Source organism: Coloeus monedula, assembly GCF_965178545.1.
Source record: "Coloeus monedula genome assembly, chromosome: 6".
Classification (NCBI taxonomy): domain Eukaryota; kingdom Metazoa; phylum Chordata; class Aves; order Passeriformes; family Corvidae; genus Coloeus; species Coloeus monedula.
In genome coordinates, this window is record NC_138786.1 from 11,688,126 (window position 1) to 11,708,947 (window position 20,822).

At 40.8% G+C, this 20,822-nt stretch overlaps 1 protein-coding gene across 3 annotated transcripts in view; it reads right to left on the bottom strand.

Moving 5' to 3' along the window:
* Positions 1–15,647, bottom strand: part of AMPD3 (adenosine monophosphate deaminase 3) — a 33,409-nt gene extending 17,762 nt beyond the window's left edge. The window contains exons 1-6 of one of the 3 annotated variants that reach the window (XM_082282870.1): positions 15,633–15,647; positions 12,224–12,449; positions 9,595–9,790; positions 8,984–9,149; positions 6,699–6,918; positions 4,078–4,207 (exon numbers count right to left, since the gene is read on the bottom strand). In XM_082282870.1, the coding sequence (XP_082138996.1) occupies positions 4,078–4,207; positions 6,699–6,918; positions 8,984–9,149; positions 9,595–9,790; positions 12,224–12,444 (933 nt within the window). In that variant the 5' untranslated portion in view covers positions 12,445–12,449; positions 15,633–15,647. Of the gene's footprint in view, positions 1–4,077; positions 4,208–6,698; positions 6,919–8,983; positions 9,150–9,594; positions 9,791–11,308; positions 11,527–12,223; positions 12,450–15,216; positions 15,539–15,632 lie in introns of those variants that run through there. The other 2 variants (XM_082282869.1, XM_082282871.1) reach the window with 2 other exon arrangements.
* Between the last annotated feature and the right edge of the window lie 5,175 nt (positions 15,648–20,822).

The following is a 20,822-nucleotide window of genomic DNA, read 5'->3' on the forward strand; positions in this document are numbered from 1 at the left end:
CCTAGGGTAGTGCAGGAATGCTCCTGGCAGCAGAAATAGTCCCTAGAGCTGTGCAGAGCTCCTTGGGAGCTTGTCTAATTCATATTTATGCCATGCAGAGCAACCCAGAAACCAGGGGAGATGAGATGAGGATCCCTGCGTATCCAGCTTCTTGTTTGGCTGCAGAATCCAACCCCAGAGTGCTTGAATTCACACAAATACAGAAATACACTGCTCTGAAGAGAAACAAATGTCTTTTTCTGTTCTTTTAATTACTAAAGGAAAGGAGAGAGGAAAAGCTTTCTTTATGGTCTCTACAGAAATTTTGCATTATAATTATTGATGCCTTTACACCTGATTGTATTTTGTGCTCACTTGCAAGACTGAGGATAGAGACAAGAATTTGCCTCAGCATCTCTGCAAGGCAGGAGGGGAGAAGCAGCACTCACAGTGCTTTGAAAGCCCAACAGCCAGCTTTGCTGCCAGTTAACAGTGGCAAGGCACCATTCCATGTCATGCTGAAGGAGCTTTCCCTTTGGATCTCATGCTAACCCGTAAGTCTTCCCATTCACTGTTATTTTGGTTTATATGATGAAACAATTCCATTACAAAGTCAGTAAGTAGCTACTGGGGGAAATAAAAGAAACATTAAAAACAAAACAAAACAAACTTAGAATGAATCAAAGCTCAGAGAAGGTAAGGTATGGGTTCACCATTCCCTCACCAGGCTTGTAATCAAATGTTTAAAAAGCAGACATCTGCTAATTTCATTCAGTATTTTGTGAGATCTATAGAATTTAGTAGCATTTAAACCCACTCTAACTTCCCTTCTTACAAGTGCAACCAGTGGTATTTCAACTCTGTGGTCTTAAAAAACAGATAGAATTTACTTCCTTTTTGTCTAACCAATAATTAAAAAACAAATCAGTTGCAACACCCTAATCCAACGGGTGTCACAGCAGCAGCCAGCTATCGCAGTAGAGCATTCAGCAGGGCTGTGAATGCAGAAACTGCATTCTTCCCTGCACAGTTCCCCACACAAGGCTGGGTGCCTGGGCTAGTGAGCCTGCAGGCAGGGGAATGTGATGTGTAAAAGTCACTGCTAGGACATACCCTCAGGTCTGGTTTGCTGACACACTGAAATAGTGGCTACAGGAAGAAAGAATACCCTAAGAGGCTTAGGCTGTGATTTTTTTTGTCTTTAGAAATTGTATCAAAGCTATTTGCAGTGAAGGACATCTGCCACTGCAGTACACGGATATACATTACAAACGTAGCAACTATACATTGGGTAAAAAAACCCTCTTGCCTTCACCTTAGAAAAAACCCCAAAAACTGTCTGCTCTAAATTATCTGAGGTTGTTGGGCACAGAGGTCTATGGGAAGCCCTCCTCAAACAAACCTCACATACAGGACAGGACCCCCTGGTACACAAAGGTTAAAACTCAGTTCTCAGTTTGTGTGCCATAGAGCTAAACTCTTGTTCCTTAATTTCATCCTTCATGCAGGCAGTGTTGTGTGGGGAATGTGTGTTGCCTGCACTTTGCTGTGCATCAGCTGGAGGATGTGAGGAACCCTGCTAATGGCAGAGTCAAGAATTTCCTCTAAAGTTAGTCTTTTCCTACACAGACAGTTGTTCACCTCCTGTGGAGAGCCAAGGGGAGCCAGCCATGCTGTCTTACCACCTGTGGATTCTTGTCTGTCCAGAGAAATACCTATGTCCTTAGTAAAGGGCAATTTTCCAGGTCCAGCTTGATCAGTGCAAAACATATCTTGGGCTGCATTCCGGTTAAGTTCAATATACAAGATATCAAAATGCACATCCCTTATTTAAGATAAGCCTTATCTTGGGTTTTAAGAAATAGATGAGCTCATTGGAGGAGAACTCCTATTAAATCTGGAAAAAAGTGGGGAAGGGGGCAGCAGACAGGGGAAAACCAGTAATGTTTGGTTGTCATGCCAGCAATTAATCCTGGCCAGCTTTCTAAGTGTACCTTTCTAAATGCAGCAATACACATTCACTGACTGACCTTGCCACTACATTCGTATCTGTTCTAATTTTGGCATTTTCCATCCATTACTTTGGCTCTTTCATATAAGCAGATTGTACCACGACCTCCACACTTGTGTCTGAGGGATGTGACACACAACTGCACCAACAGCCCTTTGGGAAAGTGAACCCTGTTCCTTGCTTTCCTTGTGAGCAGTAAGCATTTCCTAGGATTGACTTAACAGAGAGACATCCTGAAAACACAGGCTGAGAAGTGTTGCTTCAAATGTTTCAATGTTTTCTTAGGGAGGAAGCACTTCAGGGAAGTTAGTTCCAAACATTACTTGGGTTAGCAAGACACAGAGAAAACAAGATTATTTGGGGGCTTACAGGAACTGTATCTACAGTGCAGTTTACTCTCTAGAGTGCTTCAGAAAATACTACTTGTGGGCCTGTTTCATTAAAGTACTTTAAGCAAAATTAACTCTGTGCAGCAAGAACTGTTTCAAGCAGTACCTGGCAGTAGGAATGGTCTCTGGCAGGGAAGAGCAGGCTGGCTCCTGCTCTCTGGAATGCTCTTGTTGCCAGAGGGGAAGCAATGCACATTTTTGGCTTTTGAACAACATGAATCCTTTTGTAGAGTGGCTTATTCAACAGCAGGTAATTAAAACATAATTAAGATATGGCCAGAAACATTGAGCATTTGCTTTTAGATCAAAAGCTAAACTTAACAAGTACAATCCTGTTAATTACAACTTCTCAGTAATCAAACTGATTGTGGTAGTCACCCGATCCACACCTCTGCATGTCTCAGTCACCCTGTGTTTCATTATTAAAGTCTCTGTCAGCTACTGAAGTGTTTTTTCTGAATGTGGCACGTAGCAAATGTCTTTCCAGAGTTATGCAAGAAAACTGTCAGGTTGGGAGCTGAGTCTCTGCCACTTGAGTGAATTAGCTGACAGATCCTCCCATCCATACATTTAACAGTTGGAAGGGTGAAATCCATTAGAATTTACCTGACAGCTCATCTGCTTCTATCCTCGTGATGGACACTGGGACAGCCAAACACTTATTTTGGACAGTTTATTACCACAACAGTAGCAAACATTCAGTAGCCAGCAAACACACTGGGCATTGTAGGGAAAAGCCAAGAGGACTTTTTGATGAACTAGTGCTCACCAAAAGGTTAACAAGAAGGATTAGTAAACCCTGAAGTTAAAAAATAAGGATTACCTCTTACAGTTGCATAGAGAAACAATGCAAAATGTACCTGAGGTGGTTAAAAACACCAGCAACAATTGTGAAGAAATCTCACCTATCAAAATGAAGCAGTAACTCTGGTAACTTCCTCTCCACTTCAGAAAAGGCAAGCAAATGAAGCAGCCTAACACTGTTGCTTTCATGCTTTGAAGAGAACACAGCTCCCTTGGGTGTGAATATGTCAGGAAATTAAATCAGCTCCTTGATTCCCCTACCTGTCTCTTAATTATAGCCCAGTGTATTTCAGAGGGAGCCAAGACTGCAATTCAGATAATCTTTTTACTTAATATATCACAGACTTTTTTTATCAGATACTGATGGCAGCATGAACCCTCAGTTTAGTTTCTGTGGGAGGTCTTTTGACATGTATTTAAACATCTATTTTCAGTATGAAGTGCAATTATCATCTAAAATCTATACAGCTGTTCCTACTACAATCTAGTAGGACATACCTACGTGAAAGCAGAAAAATGCACTTGAATGTCTTTGAGTTCATTAAAATTAATTAAACCTCCATATGGATATTTTTATTCATAGTCCAAGTGAGCTTCATTTGATTAACTCTGTTTCACTCCTTTAAAGCAATCTACACACAATTAAGCCCCTTTGATACTGAATAGGTAAACAAATTAGTTTAGCATAATCCACTTAACCCACGCACATTCAAGTTAATTTTCCTGGAGAGCTCCCATGTAGAAAAATGTTAACATTCTTAAAATAACTTAATTCAGTTGAGTGGTATGCACACACTACTTCATGCATATCATCTACACCTCCTATAAGAAAAACAAAATTGCTGGAACTCCTACTAAAAACAGTGTCATGCCTTTAATCCTTCTCACACTTACCTTTCTCACATTATAAAAGTCTCGATGGGGATTACTCTTTAGTTCTTTAAATTCTGACATTTCATTTAACATCTCATGTAAGCTAAATTTAGATTCCAAAAAGTTAAGCCTCCGATGACAATATGTTTTTCTGTAAAAGAAAAATGAACTGTAACTTAAAACTAGTTGTATTTCAAATTCAAAAAGAACATCAAAGTTGTTGCAGTAAAAACAAAGTTGGGAGGTTTTACGAAGTCCAAGACAAATCCATTCTCTTTATCCTACTGGTTAACAATATGTAAGCCAATTTCAGACCAATGTTATTAGTGAAATCTCAAACAGAACTCTACACAACCATGTTATGTCCTTCAACTTGTCATCACTGTACCTGTGCATAAGCTGCAGTCCTTTTAGTAATAATGACCAAAGCATGAAACCGATAATCAAATGTGATGTCAACTGCAACTTCTCTAAAAGGGTACCTCCAATAGAACAACATTCTCATATGTAACAGAAACAACTTGTCATACAGCCTTACTCTTTAAGAAATTTTTTTAAAATATCCTCCAAATTTATTTGCTTTTTCAGTTAAATGTGAGAAGCCAAGATCCAATATGCTTTCATTTTTCATGCCTTAAGAACACATATATTGTGTAGAAATACTTTTTTCCAAAATAATTTCTTGTGCCCTCTTTAGAAAATAATGCTTTTTTGTTCCTGCTTGCCTACTCAGAGCACAATCTTCACTTTCATCTTCTGTCATGTTTCTCCTTCTATTTTTAACCAGTGACATGGTTTTTCTCTTCACCATCTGTCAATTCTTATTGACTCTACAATATTTTAGTAGCACTGTTAATGTAATAGCCTTCTTTTTCCTGCTTTATTGTTGCCAATCTCTCCTCATTAGGACACAAATCCCATTACGGTTTTGGAAGTCTATTTCAAACCCAGTCTCACAGTACCCAGTACTGATCCAGACCTGTTTGCCCACTGCAGGAAGTCTCTGTTGGGTCATACTATTATCTGAAAGACCAAAAGCCTGACGAGTAGGGGTGAGATTTCATCAGTTTACCAACAGCAAAGATTAAAGAACAGTGGCTCTTGATCTCTGAGCAGCCCCACATGTGACGGGCATAAATGACAGGAAAGCACTTGCTGCAAACAGGGAAACAATACCATAAGGACTTCTGCAACAGGACTGTGGAAAAAGCCTTTTTCTTTTGGGTTGTGCATATTTATCAGAGAGTGTGGAAGAACCTGCAAAAGCTTACTCGGAATTAGTGAAAGGAGCAGGGGACTGACCTACATTCAGCAAGGTGCTGAGTGTTCTAACTTGTCCTACCAAGGCCCTGCTTTCTTAGGGCTTCCTGCTACAACTATGAAGTCTAAGGTTTAAATTAAAGCTTTATTTAATTAAACCTTTAAATTAAAGGGGCTTTCACATGACTAGTTTCAAGTCTTCCTCCTCCTCCTTTTATCTTCTCATTACCCATCTCTTGGAATATAATGCACTGTAACTGGAATGCATTCACCCACTGCTGACTGTAACCAAAGCCTGCTAGAGCTGACACTGATTTGGAGCTGATAATGCTGGCAGAAGCACAGGGGTTTGCTCCTGAGAAAGGGCTTAGGGAATGGGCCAGGCTTGTTTTGCCACAGGCTCTGCCACTGTCACTGCACAAGGCAGACAGACTGACACAGGTGTGAGACAGACTCACAAGGGAAAGAATGCACCAGGTGGGGCTAACTGGGCACACTGTCAGTGATGATCTCTCCCAGGCAGGAGCACCAGCAATGCAGTGCTGGCACACAGGGCAAACAGCTCAGAAGAACAGTCTGGGTTCCTGCATAGTTCCATCATAGAGTGGATTCTTTTCCTTTCCTGGTGCTGAGGCTGTGAGAGATGGTGCTGTTTCCAATTCTCAGCTAGGGAAGTAAACTCAAAAACTGGATGCACATGCTTTCATCATGCACTAGGCAAGGACATTGCTTTGTCAGAGTGTCAGTGACTGTACTAGTTGTTACATTTCTAGTTTTTAGAGACTTCCCAGGAATTTGGTGGTTCTGGGAAATTTCAGACTTATTTTGATTGTGCATGCATGGGTCAGTTTTGCAGCATATGTGCAATTAATTCACATCTGGAACAAATCAGACTGAATATTTATGATGCTGAGCTGATCTGTATGCTCTGCATATGCAGAGTTTTTGTTCATGCAACCAGAGCAGAACAGACATGAAGGAATTTCAGACAACTGTTCAAAAACCTCTAGTTCAGCACAGGCCAAAACAAAACTTTCAAAAAAAAAAGGTGATGTTCAAGTTTCAGTTCCCTTGCTTCAAGAAGTTTGGGTTAGATTTGATTTCAACATAACAGTTGGCCAATTCCTTGATTTTTTTTGTGTTAACTCCTTATTTTGCCATGGTTGATGCAAAGAAACCAAAGAAATGAAAGGTAGCCATAGGTGGCATTGTATTTTTTCCTTTTAAGATTTCTCATGATGCATTACTGCTTGAGAAAGGCCAAACAAAACATTACTGTAGAATGGGTATGTTGAGGAACTAAATATCACAGAAGTGAGAAGTACTAAGCTACAGGTAAGCAGCAGCCTGAAGGGGCACAGAAAAACAAAGGAGGAACATACGTTGGGCCATCTGCAATGAGAGCAAGAACGTGGCTCAGGTCAAGGGTGTAGGTCTGCAGGTCAGGATATGGCAAACTCCGAGGCTCATTGAGCTCCATCATCTCTTTGTTATCATAAACAAAGGGAATGCCACCTTTTAGCTTGATAACATAATCCAAATTGTCTGGAGCATCATCAAGATTATAAGGATCTTCATTTTCTTCTGGGGGTGAATGGAAATCTGAAAACAAATTTGCATTACAGTTAGAAGAAATAACTTACACAAAAGGCAAAATAATTACAAAAAGAACTTTCTGCTTCTGTAAAGTTCAATTTCTAACAGGTCTCAGTAGTTTCATTAAAATCACATTCAGTTACCATAAAAGATCTGCTGTTCCAACAAAGCCTTATTCTGACAGGCTTTAGCTGCAGCCCTCCTCTAAACTACGTGCCTACCTTAATTCAAAGGCTGTATGTTATTAGAGTTCTCTGAACCAATGCATACAGATTTAATACTATTCTTTATTAATGTGTGATGGAACAAGTTTGAAAATGAGTTTGCAGAAGTATTTAAATGGTTGAAGTACAGTTGAGATTTTTTAACAGTAAAATAATTGTTGACTTCATACCCACCTTCGTTATTTTCTTTTCACCTTCTGACTCACTGTAGCAATTTTGGAAGTTGGTTTGGAAGAGCCAGTTGGTTTTGTTGTGTTTTGATTGGAGTTTTTTTAGTTTGTAGGGCTTGATTTGTGTTTGATTTTCTGTGGTGATGGTTTTGTTTGACATTATTTTAAAAAAACATTTTTTTATGTTTAACTGCTTTTGAATAGAAGCAAGGAGCATGAAGGCAAAGATAGCACAACACAACTCCGGTTTATCCCTTGGCCTTCTGATCATGAACAAAATCATAAAGCACCAGAAGCACAGCTGGGATTTGTTCAGTACAGTTGTGTAAAGCCTTTACAAAGTAACACAGTTTTTTCCTAAGAATCAGGTAATGACACATACTTCTAGGAGATTTAGCTTATGTGAACACTCAAACATTGTCACTCCTGTTGTGAACATTCATCCCTTCTTTTACAATATCTTACTAATGCAGCCAGCACAAAATAAGTCCTGACTGCATTTATGTCAACTGAACTACATTCTTTGGCTCAGTCTTATCAGAGATTTCTTCTTTTACCTGTTCAGTTAAACCACGACAGAAAAGTAATTAACCAGTCCTTTTATTCACCTAGAGTGAATCAACTGATACCAACATTATCTCTAATAGTCATAACTATCTAGCTCAAACTTGTGCTAATTAAGACACTGTGTAACAAGACTTCATTTTTTGTGTCGCAAGTTTAAAATCATAACTGTAGAAAAGCTATTAAGCTAATAATAGCTTGGAAATAATGCCCTGGCAGCTGTTCCAAAATATCTTCCCTGTCTTGAATATTCAGTATGCTGTCCTCTTTACACTCTTCCTGGTAAACAAACACTTGAAAACATATTTAGTCACCCTCTTTCAACCACTGAGCGAGGGAGAGGGTAATTTAAAATGTCACTTCAAGGCTGAAAATAAGTTGTCAACAACATGGACACATCTACAATGGCCCATCAGTACAGACCGAAGGTTGCTCCTCACAGCCTAATCCAGAAATGAGCAGTGCAAACAGTTTAATGCACAAGCAAAGCTTTCAAAACACAACCCACCTAAGTGACAAAAATAATTTGTGACATACATAGTGGGGGAATATGTTCACCCTAATAAGCCTTGTTGAGAGATCACAATTTATTTACCCAGGCAGAATGCCCAGCAAATATGACTCTACAGCTTCCAGTCTTGACCTGGCAAGCGTAGCCTGCTTGTGAAATTCCTGACTCAGGGCGTGCTAACTGGCATGTCTATATCATGCTTCAATTTATGATGTAGATGAGCTCATCACCCCTTTTAGTTCCATATGCCAAGATGAGGAGGAATGAATTTTCACTTTAAACCATAGCCATACGGCTTTTTCCTGGGGGAGCACAAGAATGCTACTTAACATCCCATTTAGGAAATAAAGTAATCAATGAGTCTAGTCTTGGTTTTTAGGTTTTGACAGCTTCAAAGTGCCAGATTAGACACAAGATTTATAACTTAGGTCCATCAGTGATTCTCCGCTCAATAACAGAATAAATTACAAAGACAGTCAGAAGAGATCATCACAAAAATACAACTTCCCTTTACTACAGTAGTGCATGTGTTTAATTCTGTATTTTAAAATAATGTTTAAGTTTTTTAGAATGTAATTGAGTATTTTAAAAAGGATATTCACCTGGATGCACCTCATCTTCAACCTTCCATTTTTGATCCCGCATGCTGCACAGGTACTGAGATGTTGTTCTCGGGAAGCGATGGTAGGCAAGACGTGAGTACTTCTCTCGAATGAGAAGAGCTTTCACCAGGCTCTTGGCAGCTTGTTCATAGTCATCAACTGTAACCTGCAAGGAAAACCTGGATAAATACTGGCAAAAATAGCAGTTCTAGCAACAAACCAAATCCACACCAGTAACAAGGAGACTGAATTTCCAGAAATATAAATGTATGGGGCTTGACCATAAGGATCTTGTCCAAGGAGTCAAGAAGCCAGTGACAGAAGCAGAACCCCAATACATTATACAAACAAAACACACACAAATGTTTTTATCCTACCATGTACTACCTATTTATTGAACATCTGATTATGTTTTTATCCAATTTACTATTATAAAGAGTATAAAACAGCATGGCCTTGACTTTAACTGTTTTACAAATCACTGTGTTCACAAAGCAATTTAGAGTTTGTTGCAGAGAACCATCATATTGTCATTTTACACTTCATGTACTTACATGGGACCTTTTTTACATCCTCTAGATAGAGAAAGTGGGAAAACAATGGTTTCTTACCCCTGCACAGTAGTCCCCACTAATTGAAACTCTCTGGAATTCTGGTACATCATATGGCACTTGGACTGGCACAAAAGCACTTGGAAGAACTGGCGTTGCAGGAGACAGGACGGGATTGGCCGGCGGTGCTTTCCATTCCTGAGGTGGAATTTGTAATGACAAAGACTGGGATCTAATCATCTTGAAACTTTTCTTCCTATGAATTCATGGTATAAAACATAAAATAAGCCATGGTATAAAACACTAAATACACTGGAAAACTGATTACAGCAAAGAAGTCACCCCCTAGGAAATTTTACAAATGAAATCTCTCATACCAGAGAAAAAATGTTGGTCAGAAAGTACTTGTGCTTTTAGCTTTTCTCTATTGACATTTCACGATCTACACTACACACAATTGCATGTACCCTCCACGTGAGTCCAATATGCCACAATTTATTTACAATCACTCTAAGATGTCCTAAGGTTTTTGTTTCGCTTCTTACAAATTCAGTTTCAGCAAGTCACTGTGTAGAAGGAAGGGGTGATCACTGTGCTCACTTTAGTAAGGGTTGATTTTTAGAGACTGACAGCATCAGAATTTGTGAAGGATCAGACAGAAACTAGCAACTGTTACATACAGAAATGGCTGTAAGTTATGCTGCTACACACGCTTCTCATTCTTCCCAAAACTTTCAAGACTTAAAACTCATCTAGTTGTCAGACAAGACTAGGCAACAAAATTTCACACACAGCCATTCAGTTCAACTTGTAATGAAAAGGACGAGTACCTAGTTATTCCTTAGGCAGTGTTTGATGACTTGAGCAGAAGGCTGATGTTGGTTACCAGAGTGATATCACAGCATGGCTTTGATAAGAAGTCTGTTCCTCCCCACAGGAGGAACACACGAATTTAAAAATGCTGCCTTTTCTCCTCAATGCTGTGATAGATGTGCACCTCAGATAAGCCAGCTAAGAAAGAATGCTGTCTTTCTCAGTGAAGTAATTGTAATACCTCAAGCAGAGTTTTGGAATCTCTCTAAAGATGGAATTAATTTTCCTTACTCTGTTTAAATGTACTTAAATGTATCTTAAATATTCATCTACTATACAAATCCTATGTTATAAACTACCTCTGATATCAATTTCTTTTGCACAGTGGAAATAGTCCCTAATTTTGTAAGTTAGATACCAAAACCTTGAAATGTTGGTAAGAATCACTAACAAAGAAAAAGGAACACCAGAACATTTTCTGGAAGCTGCGTATTACTTCTGTGGTATTCTTAAGATGAGGAACATGCAGCGCTAGTACAATTAACACTCAAATTCCCTCCTCTCAAGTACTTGTAGCCACCTTGGAAATCAGCAGCAGTTTTGAAAGGCAGCATTGGATCAACTGCAACTGGAAACAGCACAAGTTGTACCTGTGTCACTGTCACTAAGTACCCTGCAGGACAGGGATGAACACTTGTTCTGTTCCCACATGTAAACAACATACCTGTAATACCCCTCCCTGTACAAAACCTGAGCTTGAGTTTATTTCTGTGAGACCAATTTTCCAAATTAAATGTGAAACACACTAGTTTAGGAGGAAATATATACCAAACATTTGTTTGACTGCAAACATCTGGTTTTCCCTTCTGTGCCTGTTTATATCTATGAACATGCCAACTGGGAAACCCACTTGCACAATTCCAAACACAAAGTCTCAGTTTGTATCATCAGTGAGTCATACCTTAATTTAACTAAATTGACTCTTCTCCCTTCTGTTCCAGAAACATGACTCCAAGTGTTGCCCAACTGCCTCTCTGCAGCTAACCAGGTACGTGTGTTTAGCTATCACTTTCAAAGGCCTTCTTGTCTGCCTGCTTTTTGAAGAGTCTGTACACGTCCAACCCATTTGGTGTCAGGCTGCTGCTGAGTTCATGTGACTCCAGAAACAGCCCAGCAGTCCTGTGAAGGCAAGACACTGGAACAGCCTGACATCAGGGAAGTCTGCCTCTCTTACAGGGGAAAAAAACAAAAATCACAAACCAAAGCAAATTTGGCTTCATTACAGCCCTGGGTAAACCAAAGGTAGAATGCAATTTTTTTTTTTTTTAACGTGCACTTTTATGGCTGACAGTGGTTAGATTTTATCTCTGTGAGTAAAGGAAACCTACAAATAACCTCATTATGCCAATACCACTTTTTACCTTACCCCTTGATCTTAAATATAAATTCTTTGCTTTCATCTATTTATGCAGAGACTAAAAAATGTATCATGACACCGTCATTTTTCTCTGTGTTAAAATTTTCTGTTTCTCTTAATGAAACTAGAAAAAGAGGGGGGAGTGTTTCTTTTTCTGACTCTTCTTACATTAAAGAGTCATAGGGTTGTGTTCATTTCTACCCAGCTATGCTGTTTATTAAACTTGCATAAGCAATATCTGTGCTATTGCTGGGAACACAGCTGAGACAACCTCACCAGTCCAAGCTCCCTGGGACCCATCCCCATACCTCCTGCACAGGACAGAAGGACACCACATAGGTGGCCCTGGTACCTGCTGTTGACTTTTCTCCTGAAGTAGTAATTTGCCAGGCATTTCAGTTGTAACTCAAACTCATTTCAAAAACTATTTTCCACTAAGAAAGCAACTACAGAACAAACCTTTTAGCTGTCTCCACAGACTGCTGTTCTGCCAGCTCCTTCTGCAGCTCCCTCTCCTTGGCCTCCTTCTGCCCAATAGGGCAGTCTTCAGGCACGGTGAAGAGTGACAATGCATCTTTGCTGTCTTCTTCTCGCAGAACTTTGGCAAACACCTTCTCTGCCAGGAGCCGCACGTGCTCATCAACCTCCGAAATGTTCAGCTTGGGAAACTGCCGCGGCATCTCGCCTGATAAGGAGCACAGTTGATAAAGTTAGAGCTACAGGAAGAGTGAAGATATGCAAGAGACTGGGGGTTTTTCCATGGAATGCCTATCAAAATTCAGAGCTTGGAGCAAAAGCAGAAGAAAGTAGAACAGCTCTGCAGGATTTAAACTAGCATGCAGTACACAAGAACCACAGAGCAGCTCTACTTTTGGAGCCATGCTAATTTGTGCATCGGGAACCTCTTGGTATACCCACAAAAATTCCTAAGCAACTTATGGAGAGATTTACCAGGAGATTCCACTTGCATAGTCAGACAGACAGTTATCTGTGATACAATGGATACTCAGCTGTGTGTCCTTGCACTGAGCATGGAAATCACATTCACTCAGTTGCTTGCCTTCTTCCTCGCTCAGTGACTTCAAACCAACAGGCAAGTTAGAAAAGAAGGTTGTACATTTCCACCTCACCCCATCCCTTCCACAAATCAGAAAGTCACAGAACTTCTGTGAAGTGAAATGGTTATACAACAGGAGCAAAGACAGTATAGTTAACTCAGTGACTCTTCTATTTGTTTTCAGTAATTCACATCAGACTTCTGAATGCATGTGGGAAGCAGATAGGTCGTGGACTTACATTTCTACATGGCATTTAAATATTACTTTTCAAAAAGAATATGTTTTACGTTTTACCTTTTTAGGTAGCTAGCCTGTCATCACTAAATATTTCTGTTTTGTTCTAGCATCACTACTAAAATGCTATCTGTATTGTTTCTTCTGTATTTTCCTGGCTTTACTTTTATTCCATTTCCATACAATCCACAATGTGCATTTTAGCATAACTGGAAGCATTCCAGAGGGAAAAAACACAGTGCTGATAAGCTACTGACCAGCATTATTTGTTGTGTACTATAAAGCTTTCTGAATGCCTTCAGTATGATGGAGTTTGTAACAAATAAGATTAAATTCTTATTACATAAGTTAAAAATAGCTGCGAACATGTCACAGCAAATGGATCCAAGCACTGCCAGAATGTGAAGTCTGGGTCCAAAACTGGCATTTCAGAATCCCTTTTGGTTAGAAAAATGCAAACATATTTTGTGATATAGTATTCATTTAAATAATGACATATCCTGGAAGTCAGCATGGAGCACGGCAGCTTTTTTATCACTTCAGCCGTAACTTATCAGGGCCCCCATTACAATTTTTCTGTAGGAATGCTGCAGGTTTCACATGTTGATACGTGATCCTTTTGATACATGATCCTGTTGTTTTCAGCCTAAAAGACTCTAATTAATGTCCGCCTGTTTTCACAGTTGCTTTGAGAACATTTTTGGTTTTATTCTAAAAGCAAATATAGTATGAAAAGGTGACAAGAGTTAAATTGGACCATAACACGGCAATTTAGTGTTCCCCTACATTACTTTGCATTCTTATTTTATAAGAACCCATTCACATCCCAGTAGAAAAACTCTCTGGTTTTAAAGAGCTGTGGATTTGACTGTGCTGTTTTCTGCCAAGAAAGTATCTGTTTTGCAATTAGTATTAATTCTTCATAAAATCAAGTATAACTACATAAGAAGTTTAAAAATACATACATGTTTAGCTGAGTAATTCAGTGACAATGCACCACCATGCCTTGGCATCCAAACTTAGGTTTGGTTTCTCAATTTCAACCCCCAAGTAAATCATAGAAGTCTGTCTCCTGACCTCGAAGAACACAGCTGTCAGCAGCAGTGCCTGCCACATGTACAGCTGCAAGCAAGGGCCTTTTGGGCCACTTCAACCAGGCAAAAACTCCCTTTATCCTTACTCAACTACAGTAGGAGTGCTAACAATACTACTACAATGTGAAACAATAATGGTTTTTCTGCTGCTAAATCAGCAATTAAAATATTCTCAGCACTAGCATGAAAAAAATATCAATTGGTTGTATCTTTATCATTGGCTGAGCATTTTCCTAGTTTAAATAAACTTTTTCCCAGAGAATTGTGATCAGAAACAGAAATGCAGTAAGGAACACACAGCACGAGAAACCATGCTGTATTTTATATCCTTACAATAAGATAGTAAAGAGACAGAAAGTATAGATGTAAGTATAATCCTATACTGACACCAAAGTTTTTTTCTTTCTTACAGAACCCAAGCTCATGTTCTCCACTCAAGCATGAGACAATAAGGCACAGAAGAACACTTTGAAATGTAGGTTCACCGACATCACAGCTAGCTCATGGCACTGAAATGAGCCTAATAAACCTAAAACAGTCATGAGGCACCTCATGCAATACTCGAGCAAGCTGTGCCATCCTAAACTGGAAGAGACTCTTGTATCCAGTATCCTTCTATTGAAGTGCTGCCCTTTGCCCAAGGTGAGCAACAACTAGACATTTTGATGGGATGAGGAAGGATATGAATGCTACCCAGTAACTACCCTCTTCCTAAATAGATCGATCTCAAAGAAAGGCTGCTTTGGTTGCTCTTTAGGTCTGCACCTTTGCAGAAGAAAAGAAAGCTGTATCTCTTGAAACATGCTGCCTTTAAAAAAAAAAAAAAAAAAATTTACTTATGAAGCAATTACCGATCAGGCATTTAATGGTCTTGAATCTATAGCGAGCACATGCCATGAAAACCAGAGCCGCCTCCGAGCCCCGCAGATGCCCAGCCGGCAGCGCCGCATCCCAGCGCCGCGAGCAGGTAGGGCCGGGCCCGCGGGCACTGCCGCCGCAGGAGCCCCGCACGGCTCCGGCCCAAGGTCACCGCCAGCGCCCCGGGCCAGCCCGGCGCGGCACTTACCGAGCGCCCCGGGGAGAGCCATGCTGGGGCAGGGCCGGGCCGCCACCGGCCCGAGAGACGCTGCCGGGAGCCGCCGGCGGAGGAGGCGGCGGGGGGGGGGGGGGGGGGGGGGGAGGAGCCGCTCCCGCCAGCTGCCGCCGCTCCCTGCTGCCGCATCCACCCGCCGGCCGCCCGGTACCGCAGTGCCGCGCCGCCCCTGCCCGGCCCTTTATGGCCCGCGGGCGGAGGAGCCCGCTCGCCGCGCCCCCGGCCCCGCCGGACCGCCCGGCTGGCCCCGGGGCGGCTGCATCGCGGCCGGGGCGCCTCCGCGGCGGGCGCAGCCCGCGGGGCGGGGGGGCTGCGCTGGCCGGTCCTGCCCCGGCCGGGCCCCGCCCCGGCGCGGGGGGCGAGCGGCGGGCGGGGCGCTCTGTCCGTACCTCTGTGAGGGCCGGCGCTCTCGCTCCGGGGTTGCGGCGCTGCGGGCGCCCGCTGCACCTGTGACGGGGGACGGGCAGCGCCTCCCCCGCCGGGCCGCGGTCTCAGCGGCAGCCGGAGCAGCGGGGAAAGTGTAGCCCCTTCCCTTTCCCCTTCCCCGTCGGCGGCTTGAAGGCAGAAGTCGCGCTGTCACATGGCCCCCGGCCGGCGCGGCAGGGAGGGAGGGAGAGAAGAAAGGGAGGGGGGGAACCCAGCCCGCCTTGATTCGCCTCAGCGGTGCCGCCTCTCGCGAGCGCGTCGTTCAAAACTCCTCGAAAAGCGCTTTAACGTAGCAAACTTCGGTTCGAGACCAGAAAGTCGTGAGGCCAGTGCAGAATGACAGCCGGTAAGTGTGCTGGCAATGTGTCCCTCTCAAAAGAGTTTTCAACAGCGTCTGCCCTTCAGTGTAGTAACTCGGTCCAGGTGCTTGTCTGTATTAAAAAAATAAACAAACAAAACCCCAAGAAATTTTCCGGCTAAATAGGCCAAGGCAAATAAGTGAAGCTCGAACCCAGCGTGACTCAGCAGGAATGAGGATATTAGCGTGTAAAATAATTTGACCTTATTCTGAGAGATTCCAGCCCTGAAGCTGAAAGTTCTAGGGACATTTTGGTAAGTTTCGGTTACAATACTTGGAGTCTAACCTGAAGACATTTAGATGTAAACGTATCTTTACAATGCAGGAAAGCACTGGGAATGCATGTGAGTGAAGGTAGTTGGTGTAAAAAGCAGTTAAAGATAGATGTCCCAAAACATCAGGGATCAGGTAGTCCTGTGGACCCCCAGTATGGTAGGCATAGAAATGTTCCATGCATAAATCTCAGGGGATTTTGGCTTCAGAAACTCCTTTACTTCACACAGCTAGTGAAGAAATGGAGTGAAAATAAAGGAGTTGTCCATCCTAAGTCCGAGTCGCAAAGAAGACCGGGTATTTTGACTCTTAGACAACTGTCAGCACAGTCACTCTCATTTGCTCATGAAAAAGGCTAAGAATTATGGCCGCAGCTGTTGTATGAGGCATGTAGCAATCCAAAGCATTCAAAAATGAGCCAGCCATAATAAAAAAATATTTAAAACAATATTAATACTACAAAAGTAGGCATGGTTTCTCAGCTTGGAAAAAAGACTTATGCTGTGTGTACGTGCTTTTCCCACAGTAATTGCGAATATCTTCATCAGCTGCTGCTGGCAACACCCTGAGAAAATATCTGCCACCCAGAAAACCACATACTGTAAGTGTCTATACCTCTGACTCACAGCTGCCCTGCCCATTTGATATGTGAGTAAAGCACACCTGTTGCTGCTGGCCATTCACTACACCCCTCGATTCCTAATCTGTTAGTGCTGCTTCCTTCCTTTTTCCCAGCCACCTGCCTGAACTTGTTCAAGCTTGCCTGCTATCATGGCAGTTTTCCTGAAGTTTAAGCTTGATGTACACCAACTCATAATTGTGCCCTGCCCGCTGGATTCAAGTATCCCACGGCCTCTTGGTTTTCTCTTCTCAGCTTGGCACATGAGTCTTGCCTCAGCACTTGATTTAATCTCTTCTGTGGGATGCAAGAGCCTGGCGAGAGTTCCCTCTCGTGCTGACTTTGTGCCAACCGCAGTGCAAAAATAACGGTCTGGAAGATAACTGTGTTCCTCAGCTTTCTTACACACAAACGGGCAGCTCCGTACGCCCCGAGCGAAGAGAGAGAACATTGCAGTGTGAGCTCACGTGTTAGCATAGCCAGAGAATTCACACAGAAAGGAGACCTTAAAAATGCCTTAGCCAAGAAAAGGTTTCTGTGAGCACTGAAGTGCAAACCCCTAAGGGTGTAGGACACAGGGCACTTGTTATAGGCAACCATGAGTATTTAAGTAAGGTTTCCTTTTGTAACAAATTGGAAAACTTCAAAAGCAAAATGAGATCATAGCTTAGTAAATGCATCTGTAGTAATTGAAGCATTAAGAAAATACTATTGCAAGATCTGTAATAAGAGCAGGGTGGCTTGTAAGAATAGGGTAATGGTAATAAATTAACAAGAGAATACTTCAAGTCCTCTGGCATTTTGCAGAACCAATTATTATGGTCAGTTATTTAAGAGCATACATTTGAATAGTGGGCCTAGTTTCCTGTCCCATCTCTGCTCTCATAATGAACAATTCACATGTATCCTTGGGGAATGGCAGTGACACTGAGCTGACAGTGAAATAGCGTATTTTCGACACAGATGTTGTTGTACTCTTCCATGGCACCTACACTGCCCGTCAGCACCTTGTCTGCCCCATGAGGCAGCCTGTCTGCCAGTCCTGTTTGTAGGTAGGTTATGCTTTTACACACCACACACTGAAAGTAGTGCAAGTGTCTCCAGAGTTATTTTAAATGTTGGGATTCCCATTGTAAAATGTCAGTACTTTCTGAAGCCACCTGGGTGTTAGTTCACTTCTGTTGTGTAGCAAGCCCTGGTTCTCTCAGGTAAATTTTGCACTGTGTAAAAATGCATTTATTTTCATCTTTTTAATCTTGCTATACAAGAAAAAGTTATCCACTTCTTTTTACCAAGTTACAATTGATCACATTTATTTATATTATTATTTTTTAAATGTGTATTTCTATTACATCTTCCACTTGCTTTAAGGGTCCTACTTTAGAGACTGCTCTTTTGGTGACAGTAGTAAACTCATGATTATTTCAGTGCACATGGTATTTTCTCTTTTGCAGTCAGTCTATTTTAACAAGAGGAAATGTAATAAAGTTTTAAATGTCAACATTTACAGAGGAATGGAACAAAACAGTAAAAAACGCCTAAATATACATCTGTATTATTAACAACTATTTTTAGGAACAGACAAATCTTGTCTGGGAGATGATTACTGCCAGAATGCATATTCATCAAAATGGTCTTTCATATTCACTTGTAATTGTTTCAGCTGTTGTAAGAGTCTGCTTTCATTTGAGTAGTGCCTTAAAAGCTAATGGAGTTTGAATTCATTTTGTAAATAGATTCATACAACTGCCTGTGATATTGATAACAACAAAACAACTAATGGATCAAATGAAATATTTCAATCTATAAAGCACCCATTAGTGGCACCCAAGCAATATTAGTACCTGCTTTTCTGATCTTCAGTCAGTTCAGTTAATGATATGCTTGGCACACATGGATTTACTTACTGATATTCCAACAGAAAAAAACCCTCAAAATTAAATGAAGTTATCTCCAAAAGTCAGAGGGGAGGTTTGTGCCAAATGTGAAATGCAGTTGAATTGCATATCAAATACTTATCAAATACTCTTCACTATAAAGGAAGAATTATTCCTTTTTTAAACAAAATAATATAGCAAATTATAATAATTCAGAAATGGAGAAAATTGCTCCACTGAATGATTGAAATGATACAGAGCAAATCATATCTGTCAGTTTTATAAAGTCAACAAATCAAAAAGCATCATATTTCTTATCCACTGCTTTTCAAAAAGCCTGTAGAAATTAATTGGGCATATGAATATTCAGTTCAGTAATTGAATTAGAGCAGTTGAGAACTCTTGGTAGAGATGATTTGGTCTTTCTCAGTATTGAATTAAAGAGGAATTTGTAAATCTAGACGTTTGGCTCCTACTCTAAATAAAAGCAACAAATTTCCTATGTTTTGGAGATTGTTCAAGGCCATTTGAGAAAGTGGGATGTGAGATGAGAACTAGGAGGAGAAACTTTGATTAGACCAAGTTTTTCGTAAACTTCATCTTGAGTAGTTGGAATATGTACATATAAGATGCTACTAGGCTTGTATAAAATGCAAAATGTTTTTGAATGATTTGTACTGACATTAGAACTGAGAGTTCTAGGTGTGGAATCCAGTTCCTTGGGAGTTTTCAGCCAAGTGACATTCTCCTTTCTGAGAGGATACCTGTGAGTATAATTGTCCTGTAGTATGTTATTATAAAATAAAATACATAGAGTATGCAAGTATAAACCGGTTTGTTTAAAACCAGAAATGGAAGTGAGAACCATAGAAATTGCAAAAGGATGTGACTGTTCAGCCACTGCTTTAAAACTAAACTGGGAAACTACCTGTACAGTCCTAATAATTGGAGTCTGAAACAACATAAAAGTTTTCCATGAGTTTATAAATAGAATATACTGTAATATTTTGTTGCACAAGAAAGGTTTACAAGCAAGATGGGACTCTTTGGTGTGTTTGGAATTGTAAGTCATCGTGTGGATATTTGGAAAAATTTCTTTCCAGCCAGCTGGCGAATTCTTTGCTGGCATCTGCTAACTGCCTTTGTCACAACAGCCATGTAAAATGCTGGTTTAAAACCAGTTTGTCTCAAACCTACTTAGCTTGGACTTTGCAAGTAGCTACCCCAGATGGAAGACTGCCTTTCTCTGACTTTATACATAATTTATCTGAAATTCTGGAACTGTTCAAAGAAGGAGAGATCTGAATGCATCATACAAACCTGTATGTGTAGCTGAATGACCTTAAATCTGATTTATAAAACAGAATTTTCCGAAAGTTACATATCAAATCTGTTATGTGCAATGTAGTAGAAATAGTTTTTAACCACAACTCTGATGTACAATTCTCTTTTACTCAACTTTGTTTTATGAGGAATTTTATTTGCTCGGAATGCACATAAAATAAAATATTCAGCAAGCAACAGTCTAATAAATTAGACACTGCCAGTGCATGATAAATAATAAAACAGTATAATTACAGCTCACAGAGGAGAACTTTGTGGTCTCTTTTGGAGACCCCTAAAATGAAAATATTCTGAATTTGGTGATTTCTGCAAAAATCAGTACTGAAATTTAACCTTTATGTTTAGAATTAGTTTACATATTAAGTTTGTAGGGAAATGCAAATAGTTCTGTTAAGTGCTACTCAGTTCTGCATTTGTATTATTACTGGCCATTAAGTTTCTGTAATCATTTGTGATAGGGGTTTGCATCTGGGTTCTTTGGCCCTCACATTGGAAGTTTCCTTCCCAAGTAACAGGTATCTGTGGGATGCAGATGGAACACATAACTGCCCAGGACGTGGGAAATGCAAGATGTGGTTTAGACATGACTTTACACAAAGATCACGTAACCTTAAATAAACCCTGGGCTAGGTGTTGCTGCACTGCAGCCTTCCCTGTCCCCAGATTATCCCCCATTTTCTCT